The 23,752-nt window shown below is 39.5% G+C and overlaps 2 protein-coding genes across 3 annotated transcripts; one reads left to right on the top strand and one right to left on the bottom strand.

Moving 5' to 3' along the window:
• The first annotated feature begins 927 nt into the window (after positions 1 to 927).
• Positions 928 to 14,391, top strand: patz1 (POZ/BTB and AT hook containing zinc finger 1). Of its 2 annotated transcripts, XM_016671489.1 has the most exons (5): positions 928 to 3,345; positions 5,267 to 5,330; positions 5,415 to 5,586; positions 6,833 to 6,997; positions 9,550 to 14,391. In XM_016671489.1, exons 1-5 carry the CDS (start codon positions 2,111 to 2,113, stop codon positions 10,029 to 10,031), a joined length of 2,118 nt encoding a protein of 705 aa, XP_016526975.1. In that variant the 5' UTR covers positions 928 to 2,110; the 3' UTR covers positions 10,032 to 14,391. The 2 variants fall into 2 exon arrangements, with proteins under 2 accessions (XP_016526975.1, XP_007551585.1); XM_007551523.2 differs by lacking the exon at positions 6,833 to 6,997 and having other exon boundaries at positions 933 to 3,345.
• Positions 14,392 to 15,123: 732 nt separating this feature from the next.
• On the bottom strand, positions 15,124 to 23,037 carry slc2a11a (solute carrier family 2 member 11a). The gene is made up of 12 exons (XM_007551511.2): positions 22,884 to 23,037; positions 22,528 to 22,626; positions 21,804 to 21,964; positions 21,041 to 21,165; positions 20,805 to 20,934; positions 20,560 to 20,708; positions 19,824 to 20,011; positions 18,108 to 18,218; positions 17,327 to 17,428; positions 17,139 to 17,214; positions 16,506 to 16,633; positions 15,124 to 15,865 (listed from the first exon to the last, which is right to left on the bottom strand). The coding sequence occupies exons 1-12, from the start codon at positions 22,905 to 22,907 to the stop codon at positions 15,650 to 15,652; spliced, it is 1,509 nt and encodes a 502-aa protein (XP_007551573.1). The 5' UTR covers positions 22,908 to 23,037; the 3' UTR covers positions 15,124 to 15,649.
• Positions 23,038 to 23,752: the final 715 nt, after the last annotated feature.

Genomic DNA, 23,752 nt, shown 5'->3' with positions numbered 1-23,752 from the left:
TATAGCAAGACACTGATGGAGGATGCAACAAGCTGGTTGTGCCTTTCTTTTTTTTTTTTCTTTTTTTTTCTTTTTTTTTTTTTTTTTTTTTTCTTTTTTTTTTTTTTTTTGGACTTGCCCCCCTCACTCCCCGTTTCCCTTCAATTTCTTCCACTGTATTCTCCAGTCCGGTGTCACAAGAATTCAACACTGCTCACACTGTCATTGGGGGTGTTTGGGATTCAGTTTATGTGCTATTAAGTTATAAGAAGCACAAATAGAATTAATAAATAAAAACTTGAGTAAAAAAAACAACTTGTAAATGTTCTTTTTAATACTGGTTTGTTCTTAAAGCACCTGTGTTTACATTTTCAGATAATCCTTTGAATCTTCAAATCAAAGGTCTTGAACTGCACTTGCTCAAATCCTGTTCAAACATGCATTTGTCTACACTGAAGTAGTTGACTGGTTTATTCAGCTTGAGCTGAGGATTACAGATGGTACTTTTGCTGTGGCGGAGCAAGCTGCATGATGCAGAGAAGCCCTTCCTTTCAAACCTTTGAAATAATTCTGCTTCTGAAACTGGCTTATTGTGTGCTTGGGCCATTAAATGTTATCCAATACCAGCTCCTTTCCAACCAGGAGTATTTTAACTAAACCATTTTTGAAAATGGGGCTTTCAACAGTTTTCTAAAACTTGTCAACAATCTGATTTTTTTTAAATCCCTTTACTGAAACTTGAACTAGAATTACTGGTAATACAGTTGGGGGGAGGGGGGTGGTAAAGGGAACTTCATATAGGTGTGTATCAGCAATGGGAATTTGGTTTATACAGTGCTGGAAAGCAGCATCGGGTTATATTTAACCACATACACTTATGTTTAATATTTTCAGATCAAACAAAATGATTATCAGATTATCTCAAATACAAGGAGATGTTTTCAAAGTGTTTTATTTGGGGACAAAAAGCAATTGAAACCCAACCTGGCCCAAGATGGAAAAATAATTCACCCCCCTGTTTAATCCACTTAACCCTTTGTAGGTTCACTTGCCATGCCTAGGATTACTGTTGGGCCCATAAAAGGAAATGGTAGAACTTGAACCTTTTCAGCTAATGAAGTAGGCTGATTTCAAAAATAAACCTTGTGGTCAGACTGAAATCGATTCAAGAATAGACTAGACAGCACCAATGATGTCTGTCTCAAAGGGTCACTAAGCCATTTTTGAGGTGTTGTGATCTATTCTTGATGAACTTGAGAAAACAGTAAATTACCCAACACTTGTTGGGTAATATGTTTTTTGTTTACATAGATTGCAATACAGTAGTTTAATCACATTTTTATTTTTTTTTCCTTTAACAGTTATGAACATGCTTACAAAGTGTTTTCAGTCAGAAATGCAAGGTCCGCTACAGGAGATCCGTCCTGCCCACAATCATCAATGCCTTTTCATTAATTTGAAAAACGAGTTGTATTTAATTTCCCTTGGCATTAAAGTATTTTTGAATTAAATTTTAAGATCACCCCAAGTCCCACACTAATATCTCACCCCAACCACTAGTATAATATAAACTTAAAATGTAAACTCTATAACATATGCTGCTATTTAAGTGCAAATGTGAGCATGTTTATTTTCACCATCTTTCCTATGTGCTTTAATTGGGTACAGTGTTCATTTTGAAGGCGTCTGTAGAGACAGAAGGAGGGGGGTCAGTTTGGTTGGGGGAGGTGCTTTAAAAAACACACAGGAAGAACAGAGACCTGCGTGTTAATGTTTAACCTGAAAAACATTAAACTCCCCCGCGGTGAAACGCCTCGAAGTAACCAACCTTGAAGGCAGAAAACATGAAAACATTTTTTATCTAGTATCAAACTACACGAGCTTTTATAAACCAAACAAGAGCGACCCCCACCCTTTAAGAAAGCAGGGCCAAAGTTCACAGGAAGCTGGGGGGCTGCCATTTTTCCCCTGCTGCTGCTAACGTTTAACGGTAGATGCTAAAGCGACGGGAGGGGCGGCTGGTTCGGGCTTTTCTAGCTAGCTGGCCTCGGTGGATCGAGACCGTAAAAGCGTAATCTGTCAGTTCTCCGTCGGTCGACGCTAACGACCATTGTTGTTTGATGAATTCGGTATGGAGAAGGTAGCGGAGCCGTCTTGGACCTCTTCGTACACCTACCAGGTGAGCAAGCACAGCGCGGAGATGCTACACAACCTCAACGTTCAGAGGAAAGATGGAGGCAGGTTCTGCGACGTGATCCTGCGCGTCGGCGAGGAGAGCTTCCCCGCTCACAAAGCAGTGCTGGCCGCCTGCAGCGAGTACTTCGAGTCGGTGTTCGGCCGTCAGACAGAGGGCGAGGGCGACGCCAAGGAGCTGGAGATGCACACGATCAGCCCGAAAGTTTTCAAAGACATCCTGGACTTCGCTTACACCTCCAGGATCGTGGTTCGGCTGGAGTGCTTCCCGGAGTTGATGACCGCTGCCAAGTTTCTGCTGATGCGGTCCGTCATCGAGATATGTCAGGAGGTCATCAAGCAGTCCAACGTCCAGATCCTCGTCCCAACCACCCGGGGAGGAGAGGCCAGCCTCTTCCAGGCCGCGGGGGCCACGGAGCTGGGTTTCCCCGTGGCTCCGCCGGAGCTGGTAAACGGAACGGGTATATTGTTAAACGGCCAAGGCTTTGTGAACAACACGCAGATGCATTTGGACCAGAGCGGAGACACGCCAGCAGTGCTGCTGGAGGACGGCTGCGAGTCGTCGGTGCCGATGTTGGAGCCTGTCGAAGGACTTTCTATGTCCCCGTCGGCGGAAATCACGGGGAGCATGTTCCATCACGACGCTGGCTCGCCTGGATCCAAACGGGGAAGAGGGAGACCGAAGAAAGAGGCTGTCCACTTTAATCACATTAACCAGAAGGACAACGGACAGCTGTTCCCCTGCGGGGCCTGCGGGAAAGCTTTTACAGAAGCGTCTCGGTTAAAGAACCACGAAGCGCAACACGGAGCCTCCACCGGGGGCGTCCACAGCCTCGGAGACGGCCTGTCAACACCGGGGGGTCTGTCTTTACTATCGCAGTCCGGGCTGCTGGAAAACGGGGTGCAGCTACCCGGAGGACTGGCGCTGGACAACAACCGCAAGCGGGAGCGGACCAGGCGGCATGTGGGTTGTGACATTTGCGGGAAAGTTTTCCGGGACGTGTATCACCTGAACCGACACAAGCTGTCCCACTCCGGGGAGAAGCCGTACGCGTGTCCCGTGTGCGGGCTGCGGTTCAAGCGCAAGGACCGGATGTCGTACCATGTTCGGTCCCACGATGGCTCGGTTGGCAAACCGTATGTGTGCCAAAGCTGTGGGAAGGGTTTCTCCAGGTGAGTTGGATCCCACGGTGAGAACAGCTGCTGGTGGATCCTAGAGAATTGAATGTTTACATAACCAAGAACCAGGGCTGTGTACAGTGTTGTAAATTTATTTTTTTTTAAAATAGCCTGACTCCAGTCACATGACCTTGGTACCGTGCATCATAATATAAAGTTTAGTGGAAGGAAAAGGTGCGAAAGCAACAAGGAGATGGCTGCAACTCATGATTGCCTCCATGCCACCGATCCAGTAAATATTAAGGACCCCTTGCAAAGTATTGAATTAATTTACTCTACAGTACAAGTACATGACACATTTTTCAATAGGCTTGATAGTTCAGCATTAAAATACTTTATTGGTCTCAATTGGTAAAAATATTTTTATTACATAGTTACTAATTGGTTTATTGACTTTAAACCATAACCAACAAAATTAAGAAACAACAATGCTTACTACATACATGTGTGATAAGGCACATTTTGACTTGCATTAAAGTATTGTATGCACTTTAAAAATGTTTACTAACATTAAAACAATATATGTTGTGATCATGTTGCTATTCTCCAAATCAGAAAAGCATCAAATATTCCTGCTTCTGTCAGAATACAGCAATACATCCTATGGATTATTAAAGTTGTGTAAATACAATATTTATTTTGAGTTTGACGCACAATTGCAAGTTAAAAAAAGTAGCATGAAGCCCACATTGTGTTAGGTAATATTTCCGAATTTGTGTTATAAATAGGGGAATCGAATGGCAGTGTTCTTTCAGCCAGTTTGCCAGCAGTGCACAGCAACATGTGGGGGAGAAGCAGCGCTGCAGTAAAACCCCAGTCCCTTTCCCTCAGGTCTCATTAAAATGCTGTTAAACAAAAGAAAGTATGTGATCTAAAATCCTGCATCTCTTGTTGACGACGTCAAGCAGAGTCCAATCCAGCTGCAGTAGGGATTTCTTCATTAACAACTGAGGGATGCCTTCACAAGCTCCGTATACAAAAACTGTTTTAAAATCATTTAGGTTTCTGTCTCCCAGATGCCTAATTACATTCTTTTTCTCAGTAGTCCTTAGAACCCAGTGCTGTGCATGTTTTAGCTGTTTCCCTGCTGCCCCAACACCTGACTTAAGTGAATTAGTAATCAACAGGCTTCTGCAGCACTTGGTGGCGCCGCTGCGGAGGTAATGCAATCATTTCAATTTGCAGAGAAGCATCTGAAATGTGAAGGACAGCGGTCCAGGAGGACAAAGATTTATAACCGCTGCCTTTTTTTCCCCCACCCATTTGATCAGCAGTTAATCTTATTCAGAAGTGTAAACTAGTCTCCAAAAATGTAAAAAAAAATATTTGGAAAATGGATTATTTAAACAAAACAATATTTGTTTAACCAAGATGCTGTACCATACTAAACTAAAGCGGAATAAAACTCACTAGAAAGATTGTGGTAAACAACAACAGAGCAACCCACGCCGTGTCAAAAAGCCACTGCAAATAAGTGTGTTTTTTATGAGACTCAAACACAGGAAAGAAGATGCCCGTCTAATATTTAATGGCAATCTGCTCCATAATTTTGGAGCCAACTGACTGATCCCAGCATAAATTAATTGCGATAATCTAGACGAGTTGTGAGAAGAGCATGGATTTTTATCTCCAAATTATGTTTTGAGATTACTTTGTAGATTGGAAACCTGCTGTAACTAAAAAAGACCCGTTTGTTGTATTTGAAGTCGATCTGGTGGTTTACAGTAAATTTGATTAGGGTGTAGAAATTCAACGTCTCCTGTGGAGAAAACACAATCCTGTGCAAATTGTGTTTAACATTTATCGTAGATGGCATAGTAATCTGCAACGATTGATGCTGTTTTTGCAGTAAAAAAAAAAAATTAAAAAATAAAAAAATCATACATGTTTCATATTTTTTGCACTTTGCTTACAGACCTGACCACCTGAATGGACACATTAAACAAGTGCACACAACAGAGAGACCCCACAAGTGCCAGGTAACCATCAGCACTTAATGTTAAAACCTTTGAGTTTAACGGTGACGTGTGAGTGTTTACGTTTGCCCTCTCCGCACGCTTCAGATTTGTAACGCCTCCTTCGCGACAAGAGATCGCCTCCGGTCGCACCTCGCGTGCCACGAGGACAAAATTCCCTGCAAAGTTTGCGGCAAGTTCCTGCGAGCCGCGTACATGACGGACCACCTGAAGAAACACAGCGAGGGAACTCACAACTACTGTGGCATTTGCAATAAAGGTAATTGTTGCCAAAACCTTGAGCAGTTGCAGATCTGAGTAACGGTTTATCTATTTTGCCGATGAGAATCCAGATTTGCGTCGACTTGTTGGACTAAATGTGGGAAAAGGAACCGCTCAAAGGTGTTTTATTCGCTTGTTCCAGAAATAGACTGTGTGTTTTGTCTCCAGGTTATCGGAGCTAAAATTAATCAAATGTCTAAAAATACACATTGAAGGCTCTTGTCAAGTGACTCCTCACTGTGGTGCAGAGCAAGTTGAACTTGATACATTCTTTCTAGGTCTCAAGCAGAATTTGCACGAGTTCTCCTCGTCTGATTCACATGACATTGACAAATAGACATTTTTTGGGTCTGAATCTGTAGTAATCATGAATGCCACAGAATTTTCTTCAGACTTTTGATAAAATCTGTCTGTGTAAGATTATTTTGGAAAAAAAAAGAAGCATCAAGGAAACTTTGGATCCACCTTAGCAGTTGTTTTTGGAGTTCCATACTCCTCACCTCCTGTGAGCTCAAAGTGTTGTCTTCACTCCCAGACAATTTGCTTAATTGGATTATAGGTTTTATTATGACTTATTTTGTCTCTTAGTGCATTTTATTCATTCATAGAGTTGAAATTTAAGTTGTTAACAATGTCATGCCTTGCTTGGAGGATAGTTGGTTACAACATCATAAACTTTGCAACATTTATTTTCCATTTACAACCACAATTTTTTTATTTTATTTTTTTTTTAGATTTTATGTAACAAACACAAAATGGCACATCATTTAGAACACCCACATGCACTGGGAGAACATGCAAACTGCAGGCTGGGATTCAAACCCAAGACCTTCTTGCTGCGTAGAAACAGTTTCACCAACCAGTTCACTTCTTTCTTTTTTTATCCCACGTCACAATAACGCAGTACTTTGTGCTGGTCTGTTGCATAAAATCTTTTTTTTTTTAAAAAGTACTAAATACAAGTTTGTGGTTGTATTGTGATGAAATGTAAATGCTTTTGCTGGGCACTGTCTGCTGCAGTCAGAAGCAGAGCTACGTAGCTCTGTGCTGGTGACTTATCTAGGTTTGGATGGCTGGAGGTTTGTCATTTTCAGTTGTTGGTTTGAACCTTTGTTGGAGTCTGGTGTTATTCCAGACCCACAGATCAAGAAGTTAGCTTGCTGTTGCTGAAGGAACCTCTCTTATAGCCAAGGCTTTGACTGTACCGAGCAACTGCCTTGTTCTTTATGTGTTTTTGGCCTCAGGTTTCTCCACTGCGTCCTACCTTAAGGTTCATATAAAGACGCACCATGGCTCACCACTGCCCACTTCTGCCACAATGCACACCTTCTCTGATCCAAGGGGGGAGCTGCAGCTCCAGATGCACAACGGCACCCCTTACCAAATGGGACGCCAGTGCTCAGTGGAAGGCAAGCAGTCGCCCGCTCGCCTCCTGCTACCTCCACGGCTTGTTGTCATGTTTCTGGCTGGCGCTGGCTACAGAGAAACGAGCTGCGAGCTCGCCACGTATTTTAACTTGGGCACGACTCAGTTGCTGCTTTCATTCTTTTTTTATTTTAAAACATTTACCATCGCAACTTCACTCGCAAAGAACAGTGAGAACATTTTCTCTACTTTATGTCCAGAACAGTTTTTATTTTTTTATTTTTTTATGTTTTACATTAAAAGCTGACTTTTACACTGCTGATATCTTGCAGTCGACTGTAAATGAGAGCTGGAAAAGTGTTGCAAACACCGGCATACTTGTGGTCATTTATCTGGAAGGCAGAAATAATGATACCACTCACTGCATCCACTCATAAATAACACCCTGTCCGCCCCCTCAAGACTTTTATTTCTTGAAGGGACAATTTGTTTCTTCCTAAACCAAATCTGCGATTATGCAATAAATTGATTGAGAACATACGAGATTATTCAACATTTTCTCTAGCGCTGATTTAAATGACGTGTGTCACATTCGCCTGTGTGTGTGTGTGTGTTGCTGTCCAGCATGGCTATGGCTGCAGAGTTAAGTGTGTGTTTCTGCTTGGCTGGTTCATGAGCAGTTCTCTCACCTACGCACATTGATGCATGATCGTCCTGGAGTGTGCTCCATATGCCCGTCCTGGATTCACTGGCGACATTTCTGCAGGGGAAAACCCACAGCACAGACGCAGCACACCGAGAACCAAGAGTCAAAAGTGGACAAAAAAATAAATAAATGAAGCATAGGCAGATTTATGTTCAACTATGTGCATTTACACAAAGCGAGGAATTGTAATGATTCTCTTCCTAAAAGGTGCCAAAATAATTGTCCAGTGCCTTGGAAAGTATTCCTACTCCTTGAAGCTGTTTAGAATTTATCACAAAATTAAAGCTGCAATAGAAAAAACACTTATGTGATAGACTGACGCAAAAGAGTGCGTGATTTAGATGTGAAAGAAAAATGCCAAATGTGTTTTTGTTTTTACGGCCCCCTGACTCGGTGCTCTGTAGAGCCACCTTTCACTGCAGTGGGTGAATTTACAAGTGGCTCAATCTCAGTCAGCGTGGCTGGAGAGCATCTGTGAACTACAGATTCTCACCTGGATTTAAGCCGCTAAAATGAATATGAATATGAATATGCTTTGATCTAGATCAGGGGCTTCCGAGTCCAGTTAGCAGGGGCCGGTGTCCTGCAAGTCTTAGATATTTCCACTACAGATTCAGATGATTGTACTGTGTACTCAGCATGCCATTACGTTTTGTAGTGATTTGACAATTATTCGTCATTTGTGTGTTAAACTAATGTAAAATCCAAAACATTGAGAATGTCGGCCTCATAGTTTTCAGGGTGATTGTTAGTTTTTCTCCAAACTTCATGTTGTCACAAGGTTTACATTTGGTCTCATGTAAAACCTTCCCTACGTTTGCTGGGCCTCATACACGGATGGTGGCAAACTGCAAACAGGACTTCTTGTTACTTGCTTTCAAAAATCGCGTTCTTCTTGGTGCCCTTCAATAAATCCCATAAAAATCTTTATGGTGATATTTGTTCACTAATGTTATCTCACGAAATACAGAGGCCTTTGCAGAACTGAATTTATACTGAGCTGAAATTACTCCCTGATGAAGTCTGCTAACTAATGAATTGTGTGCTGAGCACAGTTGGTCACCTTGGATTTAATTCAGAAGTGTCACAGTAAAAGGGGTTGAGAACAATCAGTCGGCACAGTTTACAAGATTGTTTTTTTTTTTGTTGTTAGTTTTTTTTTTTTTCCTTATTACAAAATAATTCGTGTAGTATTCCTTCCACTTCCCAATTACGTACTACTTTGTGCTGGTCTGTCACATAAAATCCCGACAGCATACACTGAAGTTTGCTGTAGCGTGTCAAAGCATGGGAAAGTTCACGGGGCATAAATGCTTTTGGAAAGACCTGTTGATAATTAAAAGTTGAGCTATAAATTTTGACTACAAATCCCCTGGATATTGTTGAATCAACTGAAGCAGCAGGTTTCGGGGATTACCCTCGTTTTCCTTTGCAGCACTACCTGAGGAGGGATTGTTGCTGTTCGGACAATAACTCACCCATGGGACAATAGTTCATATCAGAGGGATTTAATCTGTGAAAACACTGCGTTATGTGTGCTAATCGGTTTAATAACTGCAAATATTAACAAAAAAAAATGTGATACAGTCCTGCAGGAAGGTTTGGGTGTGCATGGGGCAAGCATGGCTTATTGGTTGGATGGAGAGGCATAAATCCTGTTGGATTGTGAGGCAACTGGGCTGAGCTGCAACCTCTGTTTGTCCCTCAGCTGTAACAGCTGCTGCTTTAATTTGTCTGTGTTATCAGTTCTTTGAAGTTAGATATGTCACATTCTGGTTTTTCTTTTGTTTTTTTTTGTTTTTCACTCATGTCTCCTAATCCATGTCTCCCTTTGTCTCCTATTTCTGCTGCTTCATCCTCTCTCTGCCATCTGTGCTGTTTTCACCGCAGACGGGCAGGAAAACGCCGGCAAGTGTCCCCACCTGGAGTCTGAGGAGTCGGATACTTCTCTAAGGGAATTGTCCAACGTTGACGAGCTCAAGTCTCCGACCAAACCCGAGGGGCCGGAGCTTGAGATGCCCTCCCTCGCCGCCTGCAACGGGGCTCCCACCGGGATTCTTGGCTCTCCAGATGCTTCTAAAGCCAACGGAGACCCCGAGAAGAAGTTTATCTGTGGGATCTGTGGCCAGGCGTTTCGCACCAAGTCCTACCTCAACAAGCACCAGCACCGAGTTCACAAAGCCCAGCGGGCCCACGGGGTCCCGGGGCCTGGCTTAAGCGAGATGGCACCCTCCCTAACGTCCCCCTTCTCCCCCCAACAAAACATGTCCCTCCTCGAGTCATTTGGCTTTCAGATAGTCCAGTCTGCCTTCGCCTCGTCTCTTGTGGACGCCGAGGCAGGTCAGAGTGGAATCGAGTTTGGAGGGAAGTAACAATTTCTCGGAGGCTTTTACAGGCCGCCGCTTGGCCTCTTCGTTCTTAGGACAAAGCCGGGTTGCCCACAGAAAACGCCCCGTGTTTGGGAAGAACTTTGCCTCAAGACTACTCTTTTTGTTTGTCTCGTTGCTTAACCTGCATCCAGAGTTTTTGTCAGAAACTGCCATCGAAGTCCTACTTTTCTACTTTTTCAGAGGATAAAAAGGGGTGTGTTCACCATTTAAAGTTTGTGTGTAAAGAAATGAGTGTTTTTGTTTTCACTGATATCAGTCTCTGAAGGTTGTGTTACATTTCTTTCTCCGATGGTTTTATTCTGAGCTTTCTCAGCTGCACAAATATTCTTCTCATGAGATGACTTATCGACGTTACCATTATGTGTAGTTGCTAACTTTCTCACTTTAGCTGCTCTAGCCAGCTTTAAAATGGATCCTTGGCCATCCCAGCAATTACAGATGTCTTTACCTCAGAGCAACAGCAGGGCTTATATTTAAATTCATGTAATCTTTTTTTTGTTGTTTTGTTTTCTAGGTGGGAATTTAAATTGGCTTCAGTTTTTTTTTTTTTTTTGACACTATTTGAGAAGAAGAGATGCAGCTTCTAATCACACTGGTAAAGATGCAAAACTAACCTTAAAATAAATTCATCTGTTATTGCAGCAGCACTAAAAAAAAGAGGGGAAAAAATACTTTCAATACCCTATAAATTCTCCAATTACTTTTTTTAAACCAATGTTCTGGTGCCTAATTGATCTCCTCAATAACGAAAAATGAAACGCTTATTTCAGCTCAGGATAAGTTGAAAACTGAACTGTTTTAACAATAAAATGTTAATGGGAAAATACAGTAAAATTGTCCAGGTAGTGGGGCTTTTCTAAGAGATCCATTCAGTATAAATAACGCACATTTCCAACATCATATTTGTGAGTAAAACACACTTACATCGATGTTAGTTTCATTTATTGGTCCCACATGACTCTTATTTCAGGACAAACGTCTCATTAGGGTTCACATTTTAAACTCTCTTCAGTATCTGAGATTAGCGTTTAGCACAAAAAAAGCAGTTATTACTGACTTGTAAACAGTGTGTGAATAGAGAAAGTGAAGTCTTAACTTTCAGTAAGAGGAGGGATCTTTGACTATTCCCCTTCACACAATCTCTCTAGGCCCTTCAGAGGTCAAAGTTCTCTCTTATGCTGTCTTCTCTTCAGCTCTTCCCACAACGTTTCTGTATTATTTAGGTCTGGGTGACTGAGGTCACCATGGAGACGGATCGATCATGATTCAAATGCGTTATTTCTGTTCTCATTTGATTTGCTTTGTTAATCAGCGCGGTATCTCAACGAATTCACGATGCCAAAGTTTCTAAGCCCTGTAGAAGAGAAGCAGACCCACAGCATCACAGATCCTCCACCGTACCTTTATTTTACACCAAACTCACCTGGAGGGTTTTTTTTTTTTCCCTCAAAAGCTTAATGTTTGTCATCTGGTCTAAGCACATGGTTCAGGTTAAAGTAACCAACAGAGTTTGACAAACGTTTAGTTTTGGCAAGATAAAAATCGGTCCTTGTTCACCTTTCTTAGTTCCAGTTATAGTTAATATTTTAACATAACTCTGATTATTATATCGTGTGGAAAAACGAAGATTAATAGCTATTTTTGTAGATGTATAGACTTCTGAAGATCAACACATGTTGGATGTCTTTCCCATTTTGCAGAGCTGTTAAGAGAATTAAGTCCGTCACATTGTGTATATACCTCAGGACAAGAAGTCTGAAGTAAATTTCAATTTATGTTAATATTACATCATATTAGTTATAAAGCATTTTTACATTTTATCGCAGGCTAATAATTGTGTCATCAGATATTTTGTTTATTATTTCTAAAACTGAGTTGGAGGAAAGAAAAACAAACTTAAATATTGGATTTACTTCGTATCGAGATTATGCTGCAGTGATGGAGACGAATTTACATTAAGGGTTTTCACTAATCTGTACCAGGCCTGCTGTATATTATATTTTCAGAAATATCAGTTTTTAAACACCCTCATACAGTTAAGAAGCACTTTTCAAAGGGACTTTCTTTGTTTGTCTTTTATGTGCTCATTAAATTGTTTAAAAGGAAAAAAAATTCAAGGAAGAAAAGTCATGGATTGATTTAAATTTAGACGAACGTGGCTAGAGTTTGTTAAATGGACAATGATTTGACTTTTTTTTTTTTTTTAAATCTCCTCTCTATTTGATACTGCTGAACCAGAAGTCCTACTTTGATTACGTTTCTTAATTTCACTAAAACGCGTCCAAACAGAGGAGGAGACTAAAAGAGGAAATCGGGGATTCGCAGACCGATTTTGAATAGAAGGTCTGGATGATGTCCGAGTCTTTGCGTTAGTTTCTTGAATGAGTTAAATGCATGAAACGGGGACCAAGATCAGGTATATTTTCCTTATATATATTTTAAAAGATGTAGATTATATTTTAATAACTTATTCATACCCTGAGTTTTGTGTTTGTTTGTTTTTTTGGGGTTTTTTTAATTTACTGTCAAAAATCTTGTTTTATTCTTGTGTTTTCACTTTAATTTATGGTAAACGGAGGCGTGAATATGTGTGTTGTGGAAGAGGTGTTGGGACGCTTCGCCGAGGGAGCGAGTCGCAGCCGACGGAGCCACCTGGTCAGTGGTTTTACACCTTCATCATCTGGACTTTTCCTCTTCCTCTTCATCCTGTGCTCAGAGCCGTTTGTGCTGCATCCCGTTGCCGCGGGGCTCTCTACGTACACGGCTCCTTTCTTGGGTCGGACGTTACACGATTGAGAGTCTTAAGCGATGCGTTCATGTGGCAGAGGCAAGCAAGCGGTTCATTGAAAACCTCTTTTTGTGGGGACATGAGGAATTATGCAACATATTTTAATGGGTATGCTTGATTCACCTCAAAGGCATCAAACGTTTTGACATCTAGTCAGCTTAGTTTCAAACCCTCAGTTTGGTTTACTCGTCGCTCAAAGCTCAGCAGGAATAAAAGCCAGTAAACGTTTATGTTTTAAGTTATTTGGCTCTTGCTCCAAAGCACCCGATTCTACCGTATTTCTGGATTTATCTTAATTGCTTCTCCACTGTAGCCCTAATCATGACTCGCCTCCCTTACGTTTTCCTGTAAATATTTGAAGCTGAAGTACAATGAAACTTTTCGAGCACAGAGTTTCGCTCTGTCACATCTGCACGGTTGCGAAGCACCCACTGAACTTCACGCATCAGATGTATTCTCATGCTTGTTTATTTTTGTTGAAGACGTGTATTGCGATGCAAATCAGACTCAGTCTAGCAGTGAAGGGCTGACGGTGTGTGTATGCGGTGAGTGGATGATGGATCTCAGTGTATGCCGTTTAATTATTTGTGAGTATTTTAGTACATTCCTATATTATTTATGGTTATATTGTGATTGTAACAAGTGTATATACCTTCCATACACACACTCACACACACACACACACACACTCTCTCTCTCTTTATAAATATATATATAAATAGATAAATATATGAACCAACCTGTTTGATCTGTGTTTGTAAGTGGTGAGTTTTGTACATATTCTGGTTTAGTTTCTTGTGTTGTTGGGAGGGATGTTAAGTTATGGCCATCTGAAGTGTAAAGTTCAGGCATGCAAGCTGAGCTGGGGACTGAATGTCGATCACTGGTTGGTGGCTGTAGTCGTTTATATTAGTTACACTGAACTATCTATCACGTTGCCGTGGTAGCGCTCACACTGCCAGCTGCTCGACTCTTTGACCAAGCTTTTTCTTTTTTCTTTTTACCCATTCTGCACTGGTGTTTCCTCATTTGAAGGTTTTGTTACATTTACTGTTTAGAACACCTGGAATATGCTGTAAAAAAGTAATAAACCTTTGTTTTAGACGTTATTAGGAATATATGATCTGTTTGTTCTTTCCCAAAATTGAATTATGATATTAATTGATTGCTTTTGGGTTAAAGGTTTTGCTTTCTGCTTTTTGTCTGTTGCAAAGTGCCTTCCAAATACTGATTGTGCTCAGCAGTGGATTAATAAAAATAAAACGGTCCTTTTTCTTTTCTAAAGGGTAAAAATTGTACAGAGTGACTTGCATTGACACTTTTGTATAAAAAGCGCAAGATGTACAATATGTTACCTTGGTATTTTATCATTGTACTCGACGGGATTGCTCTTAAAAACACTTGAACTCTGTGTTTTGTTATGACGTCTGGACATATTTCATTATGAGCTTACTTTTCTATAGATATTTGTTTTTGTACTCTGTTATTGAGTCTCGTCTCAAATTCTTGGTTTAGAGATGAGAATCAAATAAATTGCAGCTGAAAATCTCCAAACATTTGTCCTGTGATTATTAAGTAGCTATTTTGCCTGAACTTTGATTATGCCACTTGGAAGCTTTTGCTTAGTTCTCAAAATGAACTAAACAAACTCGTATACAAGTGAGCTCCAAAATGATTAATAACCCCGGCGATTTAGATTGAAAATAATTAAAACCAATAATAATATAATTGATGTGCATATGTGTAATCATTTATGACAGAAGACTGACTGTTACACTGTCATGACTAGATGAGTGATGATGAGAACAAGAAAGTTTAGCAATATTCAAAAGTGTTTCACTAATAAAGGGTAAACATGTAACGGTGCATAAAATATGCAATCACCATGATTAGTGTTGAATGCAGCAGTGAAACTGAGTGTCTCCTAAAAGATTAAAGGCTTAAAAGATCAACAGTGTTTTAACAAATCTTTACTCAAGTTCAGGTTTGAACAATCCAAGTCTTTTATTTGGTCTTCACAATGCCATTTGTACAGAAGCATTCGCTAAAAAACATTTGAGGCTTTCACAGAACTGCTGAATTTATACTGGGAACCAACTACACACCAGTGGGAAGAAGTTTCATTAAAGGAGCAAAGATGGTTAAATAAAAATGCACACCACACATTTTCAGCTTTTATGTGCATGTCATTTGAAAATCATGCATCAGATTCTGTCAATAACTTAAATTGAAGTTGGTGGCTGTAATGTGAATACTTTCGAAAGGCACGGTATTATTTGTCTAATCACAAGTTCACAAATACTATTTTTTACTGACAATATTTGTTCATGTAATTTTACCATTTTAGACACACAAACATTTGTTTTCATGGAAGAATTCAAGACAAGACAGTCCATGTCTCAGAGCAGCAACCGTTGCATAATAGGTACATATTTACAAGTACAAACAACTCCAACATCATGGATTTAGAAACATGTCTTTATAACATTCTTAATAAACAGAAAAACCTTTTTTTTTTAAGGTTTTGCGGGAACCTTATTTAAACCGGTTTTTTTTTCGTTCCCAAAAAAACCCAATGAATATCAAATGAACATTCACTGGTTTGAAATTTTAAGTTGAAATAGTTTTAAATAAAATGTAGTCAGTTTTGTCTGTTAACAAATGGAGATTCAATTTTCTATATTTAAGTTAACTTTTTGCCGTTTTGAGACAGAAACACCCTCTTGGTGATTCACCTACAGTTTATGTTTTTTCCTTTATTAATAAAACGAAGCATACAGTGGAGTGGTTGTTACAGCGGTAAATAGTCTGCCTATAAGGCTGTGGAAAGACACACTTCGCCAAGCTTATATTGAGTCTGTAATTCCAAACTTTTTTCATTTTGCCCTTTGAAGTTCATCCCGTGGAATTCACTTGTGATGACTGACAGAGATTTTCCCTTCGTCTCTGGTAAAAACAGGCCGATGTACAGAGCGGACGACAGGCAGATGGCTCCGAAAGGCACAAAGCAGTATTCACTCAGTCCACTCTGCAAAAATAGCAAAACATAAAAAAATTAACAAAACAAAACAAAAAAACGCTTAAAATTATTGCTGTTCTTTATTCTGCACAGACTGAGGCCTAGAATTCATAGTGTGTTGTGTTAAAGTAATTACAGGAAATACCTCGAGGTTCAATATTTGGTTTAAATGTGATAAATATATGAAAAAAAAAAAATCTCAAATATAGTAAAATCTAATATCAAATATTTTTATTAGGAAATTATAAGGTCATGCATGTCTATTGTTTGAGCTCAAATATCATTAAAAAGCCCATTAATTTGCATCAAATCATTAAAAATATATATAATTTACCTCATTTTGAGAGTTTTGTTCTTGTTTGCATTTTTTATATTCTTTTTTTTTATCTTTAAAAAGGAAAATAAAACAGAAGACATAGAGATAGAGATAATTTTCAAATATTCCAGGTCCAGCTCCTTTGCATGGTGAGCAGTTTCAGAACTGTATGTGAGACGTACATTTCAGCTTCCTTCCTTACCTTATTCAACAGTGATTCTTTTTTTTTCTTTTACAAATCTTTTCCCACGTCTGAATCACTTCATTTTTAAACTACAAGAACTACCGGTGCAGCGGGTGTTTTAAATAGAGGGACAAAGGCTGCAGACTGACCACCAGAAATGGGAAGATCATCCCAACGACGAACAGGTTGAGCCACATCATGGAGCCAGCAATCATGTATGCAGCTGGCCGTGCCGCCTGATTGAAGATCTCAGTGGGAAGAACGCCGGTTACTCCGGCTGAGAGAGAGAGAGAGAGAGAGAGAGAGAGAAAGTAGAAGAGAAAGCACAGTTTAGTAAGAGTATTAAACTTTACTTGGATTTTTAAGGTATGAGGCACAAAGTAAAAGAAGAAGAGAAGTATTTTTAGTATTTATTTTAAAAGACATCCCTGTTACATCTCCAGCTTATTCTGATTTTTTTTTTAAAGCAAATAGCTTTGATTCCCTTACACTTTGGATAATGAGATTACAAAGAATACAGTATTATTAATCTTTATTTCATCAACTGTTTATACTGCAGGATGGACACAGTCCAGCAGATATAATACAGTGAGACTGCATGAGTGTAGAGATATTATGTTAGCAGACTTATTTTGCAGCATTACTCGTCTTTAAGACTTGGAGAAAAACATACATTTGTGCATATTTAGGGATGAGCTGCAAAAGGTTTAAAATAAAAAAAAACACACACCACAGATTTTATTTAAGATTTTATCTTGAGGAAAGCATTTTGTTCAGCTTACCTGGTCCCATCCCAAAGCTGAGAATATAGGTGAAGATGCAGGCCATGCTCAGGTAAGACATCCAAGACACATACCGCTGTTTTGAAAAAAGAAGCATCTTGTTTTTAACAAAATGATAAAATATGCAACATTAGAATAAAATAATTACAAGTAAAAGCTGCAGATTTGTTGGAGCTGATGCTGATTACCTCAAACGACAGAGCGATGGTGAAGACGATGGCCCAGACGGTCATGAGGAGGAATCCTCCCATCAACATGAACCTCCGACCTTTACGCTCCACCAGCAGATTCTGAAAGGGTCAAATACACATTTTTCAGACTCTGTTTTTTATTGTTGCAGATATTCTAAGATTTGGTACACTTTTATGTACTTGCATTGAACAGATATCCACAATATGCAATGGATTAAACATTGTTTAAATAGTCTAAGACTTGCTGGTTAAGGCAGGGTATCATTAGTTATCTTCTCTCTTTGTTTATCTCTTTGTTTCCTTCAACAGACATCCTGAAGGATTCACTCAGTTCTGATTGGTCAGGTGGTTAATTTTTTAATGACACCATAAAAAGGCAGAATGAGTCAAATTACTACAGAGCTAATAGTATGTGGAGGAGGATGTCCAATAAAAAGAAGAAAATCAGATTAGTTGAGTACTGTACATGGTAAAAAAAAACAAAAAAAAGTGATATATCCTCCTCTTCAAACAACGTATGTTTACTCACTCCAGATCTGGTGTATGTTATTCATAGTCTGATGCAACATACAAAGCTACAACGGGCAGTTTCACTCTACTTAAAGTCCGTTTCACTTTATAAGTTTGAAGTTTAATTTCTATTGCTGGAAAGAAAATTGTTTTCTGACAGTCTAGGCACTGGTTCAGGCTTTTCCTCCTTTGTTAAAGCACTGCCAGTTGCAGCTTTTCTCCCTCTTCAGCAGGTTGCATAACAAGAGACTAAATGGCAGAAACTTACACACATAATACACGCTGTGAACTCACAAGTCCCAGTGCCGATTGTGACATACTGAATTTGCTCTTCAGATATGCCGGCCTCTTTAAACACGTAAGATGCATAGAAGTAAATCTGTAAGAAGAACACAGAATGCGAATATGTTACGAGGGATCAGTGCTCGTTTTAATGGGGTTTTAATGCTTTTAAGTCGATTGTGCCCGCATTTGTACTCTGAGTATTTGTGTTAATATAAAGTCTTCTCTAATGCTCCCAGAAATGTGGTTAAGAGGTCTTAAAGATTTAGTTAGTGTTTTCTGTTGTCATAATGCTTTGAAATGTTGCAAAGCAGCACAAAGTTCATCGTAAAAATACCAAAAAATAAATGAATATATATACAGCCCAAGCAATCATGTAATTTTGAGTTTATACTCCAGAATCTAACGGGTATCTTTAAGGGCAGGACTGTAAGGAGCAGAAACTAACTAGTAATAGCTCACTTTATAACACAGTCCTGTTCCCAAAAGTAACCCGTAAATCCATGAAAGTACATGGACTGAACTTGGAAACTGGAATCAAATTGAAAACATTTCTGATAGCTACTCATCCCTGGTGCCAGAATACAAGTAGACAATGCAGCCCAGTTTGAAGCTTCAGGAAAAATTCCTGGAAAGTACCGATAGAGTCCAAGACAGTAATCTGCTGGTTCTGAAAAGGTTTCCCGCGATTTAAGAGAGGCATCTATAAATTTCAGAATAACAACTGTAAGTTTTGGAAATTTACTCAGAAGTTCCAGGTAAACTACTTGCAAGATCCAGGAAAAGTAAACTATAAGTCCCTGAAACAACTTTATGGCTTCCTGAAAGTAATGTGCAATCCCAGAGGTGGATTGTAACCAGCTACATTTACTCAGTTACATTTACTGGAGAAACTTGTTGTTCTCTTTGGAGCAGTTTCACAACGCCATGCTTTTTATTTTTACTTTAGTAAAATTGTTATGAAGCATTGCTAATTTTTCTTAACTACATTTTTTTTTTATTTTAGTTTTTAAATATCAGAATTTACACAAAACTTTATATGTATGTCGGTTTGATGACATAACATGTAAATATAGAATCAGATGTTGTGCTCAGTTATTCAGTGCTTATATAGCCTTTTTTTTTTTTGTAAAAGTAAACTGCCAGTTCTCAAATGTATTATCAATTGTTACATTCTCTGAAAGTCTATGAAACTATTCTGCAACTTGCTGACAGTAACCCGTCGTTTTTTTGGATACGTACCCCATAAGTTCTGGAAAATAGCTGTTCAAGTTCCAAAAAGTAATCTAAAGGTTCCAGGAAAGTATGATGTATGTGATGTATTGCCTCCCAAATTATTTTAAAACGAGTTGAAATCATACATAAAAATAATTGGGGCTCTTTTACACATTCACTATGATGCTTCTGCAGCTGCCTACAGTAATAAACCATTTCGAGAACAAATTGTAAAGAACATAAAGTCCAAACACAAACTTGGCAGCTCAACCGGGCGGTTCTGAGGAATCCTTCTAAATTTCCCACCAACATCCCAAAGATTCATCAAAGGACGCCGTTACCACAAGAACATCAGATAATGTTGCTGTACATTATCTGTAAGTCCCTGAAATATTGCAGTATATATATATTTTTTTTACCTCCAACAGCTACATTACAAGTCTGTTACATCATGGCCTCAGTGAAAGACCCAGACCGGGGAGTTTACCGAATCGTTTCCACAGAGCTGCATGGCGCTGCTGATGATGATGACAGAGATGAGCTGCCAGCGCACAGAGCGATCAGTGAAAAGCTCCCATGGCCGCCTTGGTCTCATGCCTTTAGTTTCTGCCTGTTCCTGCAGGATCTCATCGAGCTCACTACGCTCAACCTCACAGCCTCGAAGACGACGCAGAGCTAACCAAAGAGGGGCAAAAAGAAAAAAAAAAAACATACATGAAGCATCTGGAATTAAGTAAGAAGTGCTAAGACAACAACAAAAAAGAAAAAGCTACAAGGTAAAGTACTCCTTTGAATAAAAATGTGTTTTTACTTTAGTAATGATTTCTTCTGAGGTAGCCCTGGTATCAGCCATGGTACATGTACCATAGATTGAAAACTGTGGCTTTAAATAAAAGCATATTCATTCATGATGAAACCCAGGCAACGTACTGACCTAAACACACCCAAGAATCTTTAGCAACACTTGAAAAAGCCTACAGAGACATATAGACTGTCAGGCGTACTTACAGCAAGATGGCAAAGCAAGAGGCCAGTTCTACAAATCTCTTTTTTTAAATTATATATAACATCCTTAAAATTTTTTTATAAAACATCCATGCATCCTTCCACTTATTTTTCCTTCACAATTGTTCTCTGTTTTTTGGTTGTTATGGGTTGTTATGTAATGCGTAAAAAAGTTTCAAGGGGTATAAATACTTTTGAAAGCTGCTGAATGTACCTACCATTAATACAAGCCTCTTTGTCCCCTCTGTCGATAAGCAGGTATCTGGGACTCTCTGGAAACCACGGCAGGGTCAGAAGCTGGATGAAGCCAGGAATAGCATTACTGGCTAGCAGATACTGCCAGCATGACTCACACCCCAAAATCTCCCTTAAGAAGCAAAGCGCACTTGTTTATTCATTTGAAAAACAGAGACACACTTTTAAAATCCTGGATCGGCGTATCTAGAGATGCCAGGAAGCACACCTGAGACCAACGACCTGCCCCAGGACGACGCCGAACGCAGTGAAAACAGCCGATGACTGGGAGATGGCTCCTCTCAAGTGCTTTGGTGCACTTTCTCCAAAATACATGGGTTGTACATTCATGCTGATTCCTACGAAAACAAACGTGCTCTCTCTGTAAATGAACTCTCACTCTGAATGAATGAATGTTACCCCGAGGCATGCATGGGCGATTTGGAAAATGTTTAATTGCTGTACCGGCGTTTATTCCAATCAGGACACGTGAGAGCATGATCATCTCGAAAGACCCGGCAGCTCGGCTTGTGAGGGCCAACAGAGCGCCGCTCATGAGGAAAACATTGTTCAGCAGCAGACATTTTTTCCTTTGTAGATGAAAAAAAACAAACAACAATCTTATTATTTCACTGAGATTTTATGTCACAGAACAAGACAAAATTGAGAAGCGAAAGATACATGATTTTCTCATTTATTTTGCAAATAAATGCTTAAAATTGTGGTATACATTTGTACGCAGCCCCTCTGAGTCAATACCTTCTAGAACAACCTTTATCAGCTTTGAGATTTATGTCAGATTGGATGGATTGGATTCAGTTGTAAATATCAATGTTCACGTCTCACGTCTATTTTGATCTGGACTTTAACTTGGCCTTTGTGCACCTGGCTATAATTTGATCTAAACCATCCCTTTGTAGCTGTATCTGTGTGTTTTGGGTCATTGTGCTGCAGGTCTGGTCCTTTTCTTTCACGCCACAATTTTGCAGATAAAATACCAGCAGGTTTGGTGGCTTAAACGTGACAGCATACGCAAAGGGAACATGAATACTTTTGCGAGGCAGTGGAAACAGAGGCAGTCGACACAAAACACCAAAAGTGAACGTTGTTACATATTTACCAATTGCATTTAAGCTCATAGGCTAGCACCATCCACAGGTGCTTAGATGAAAAATGAAAGTAAATGAACAATCTCTGATGACGGCAGCAGGTCTATCATTCACTTTACCTCCCAAAGCGGATGGTCATTGGTCCCGCTATGAGCGCTCCGGCAAATCCCCCCAACGAGAAGATGGAGACAATGATTGTCCACACCAGAGTCACCTGGTAGTCCTCCAGCTGGACGTCCCAGCGCTGCAGGAAAGTCTCGTTGATGAAGGTTTGAATGAACTGTAAGAGAGAACACGAAGGTCAATATTTGATGCTGGATCAATGGTTAACTCTGACACTTATCTGTTAGCTCAATTTCATGCCTTGGTTTGTACATTTATGCTTCGGGAGGTGATCCACGCAAAACAAATGCTTCCATATGTCTCTTAATGTTTCAAAATCCCTCACTTCTCAGAGTGTGTTTATAGTTTAAACTTAAAGAAGATTTTGCTCTTTCATTTTCATTGCAGGTGCTTTGCTCAGCAAAGATCATGAGAAACAATCTCACCTCAAGAAATTAGATTTTGCTACTCACCATATCTGGGCACTTTACAAGAATGACTAATCACTGATACATCAGACCTAATTCTCACTTGCGCCAAATCACTGTCTGACCCAAATATTAGGTCACAGAGTCTACAGACTTCTTACAAGCAATGGAAACTTTTGCGAGCCATAAATCCATCCCGTTTCATGTGAAAGAGGTGTAATTTGGACTTCTAGAGCAGCCGTTTCCATAACATATGTTTGAATGTAACTCGCAGTGATAGTGGAAATCCCTCACACAGACACAAGCAGCTTACAGTGGTCGGAGCATTCATTATGGCCAGGTTGTAGCCGTACTGCAGCGTTCCTCCGATGGACGCAGAGGCAACCATGAGCACCAGCGTCAGAGGACTACCCTGCCACAACAAGGAAATAAACATCTTCACTGATGACATGTAGAAACACAGAAAAGGTGGTGAAGTCAGAGACTATTGTGAGAGCAAAACTGTTTCGAATCTCAATTTTAAGTTTAATTCTCTTAAAAGTTTAGAAATTGCTCTGCGTTGCACTCATGGGCATGCTAAAATCTTTGAATAAAAATATGCGTAAAACATTCAATAAAACATGAAAATAAGCTCCTTATTTAATAAATAAAAATAAATGAATTGTTTACCTTTTGCATCCCTGAAGTTGTCATGTTTAAGTTGAGGTAAAGGTGACTCAGTGAGGACCAGCACAGGCGCAGAGATCAGCTGATTGCAAACGGTGAGAAGCCAGAAGCCCGGACCTGAACAGCAGCTCACAAAATGTGTTTGCATGAAGTGGAGTTGCATGCAGGGTCTTATTTGATTGGCTGAAGTTGTTAAACAGCCTGTTAACACATAAACAGCCAAACAGTGAGATGACGCTTCACCAGCATTCTTTGGACAACACAGAAATGATTTACCTGAGAAAACTGCATATTCTTCCTTCAAGTTTAAAGATTGTAAAATATGCAGCACAGTGGGAGTTAAACAGGGATGCTAAGAACAGACACAAATGGGTAGATACAACCACATGGAGTTTTATTTGATAAGTAAACTGCAGAATGAATGGATAACTTGTAATGTCACGTCAAAAACATCAACCTGTGGGAAATATTCTGGGATCAAAAACTCACAGCAACATTAATTGTGATCAATTTATATTTTATGTTCATTTTTTGTGTAAGTAAATTGGATACTGAGTCCTTTGGAGACAAGAAAATACCCTTTCTTAATACCAAAGAACTTAACAAAATATAATTTCTAACACATTTTTTTTAACTTTAATATTCACGTACCAATTTTTTTTTGACACTAATAATGTGAGATATGAGATATGGAAACTGAAATATTCCCAGTTTATAGACAAAAAAAATACATTTACTTTGTTGAAAATATGAAATCTTGAAGGGATGTAAATAAATAAATAAATAAATAAATAAATAAATAAATAAATAAATAATACTTACCCTCTAAAAAACATCCTGATCAAAGGTTTGCATTTGTTGTAATTTCTTAT

Source organism: Poecilia formosa, unplaced genomic scaffold, assembly GCF_000485575.1.
Source record: "Poecilia formosa unplaced genomic scaffold, Poecilia_formosa-5.1.2 Scaffold2, whole genome shotgun sequence".
Taxonomy (NCBI): Eukaryota; Metazoa; Chordata; class Actinopteri; order Cyprinodontiformes; family Poeciliidae; genus Poecilia; species Poecilia formosa.
This window is presented reverse-complemented; position numbering and strand designations above follow the sequence as displayed.

Coding starts and splice junctions, on each gene's coding strand:
- slc2a11a (XM_007551511.2), bottom strand. CDS start 22,907: ATGACAACTTCAGGGATGCAAAAG. Junction 20,935..21,040: donor CCTGATTGGAATAAACGCCG/GTACAGCAATTA, acceptor TTGTTTTCGTAG/GAATCAGCATGAATGTACAA. Junction 16,634..17,138: donor CAGCTTTGGGATGGGACCAG/GTAAGCTGAACA, acceptor TCTCTCTCTCAG/CCGGAGTAACCGGCGTTCTT.
- patz1 (XM_016671489.1), top strand. CDS start 2,111: ATGGAGAAGGTAGCGGAGCCGTCTTGGACCTCTTCGTACACCTACCAG. Junction 5,331..5,414: donor AGAGACCCCACAAGTGCCAG/GTAACCATCAGC, acceptor CGCACGCTTCAG/ATTTGTAACGCCTCCTTCGC. Junction 6,998..9,549: donor ACGCCAGTGCTCAGTGGAAG/GCAAGCAGTCGC, acceptor TTTTCACCGCAG/ACGGGCAGGAAAACGCCGGC.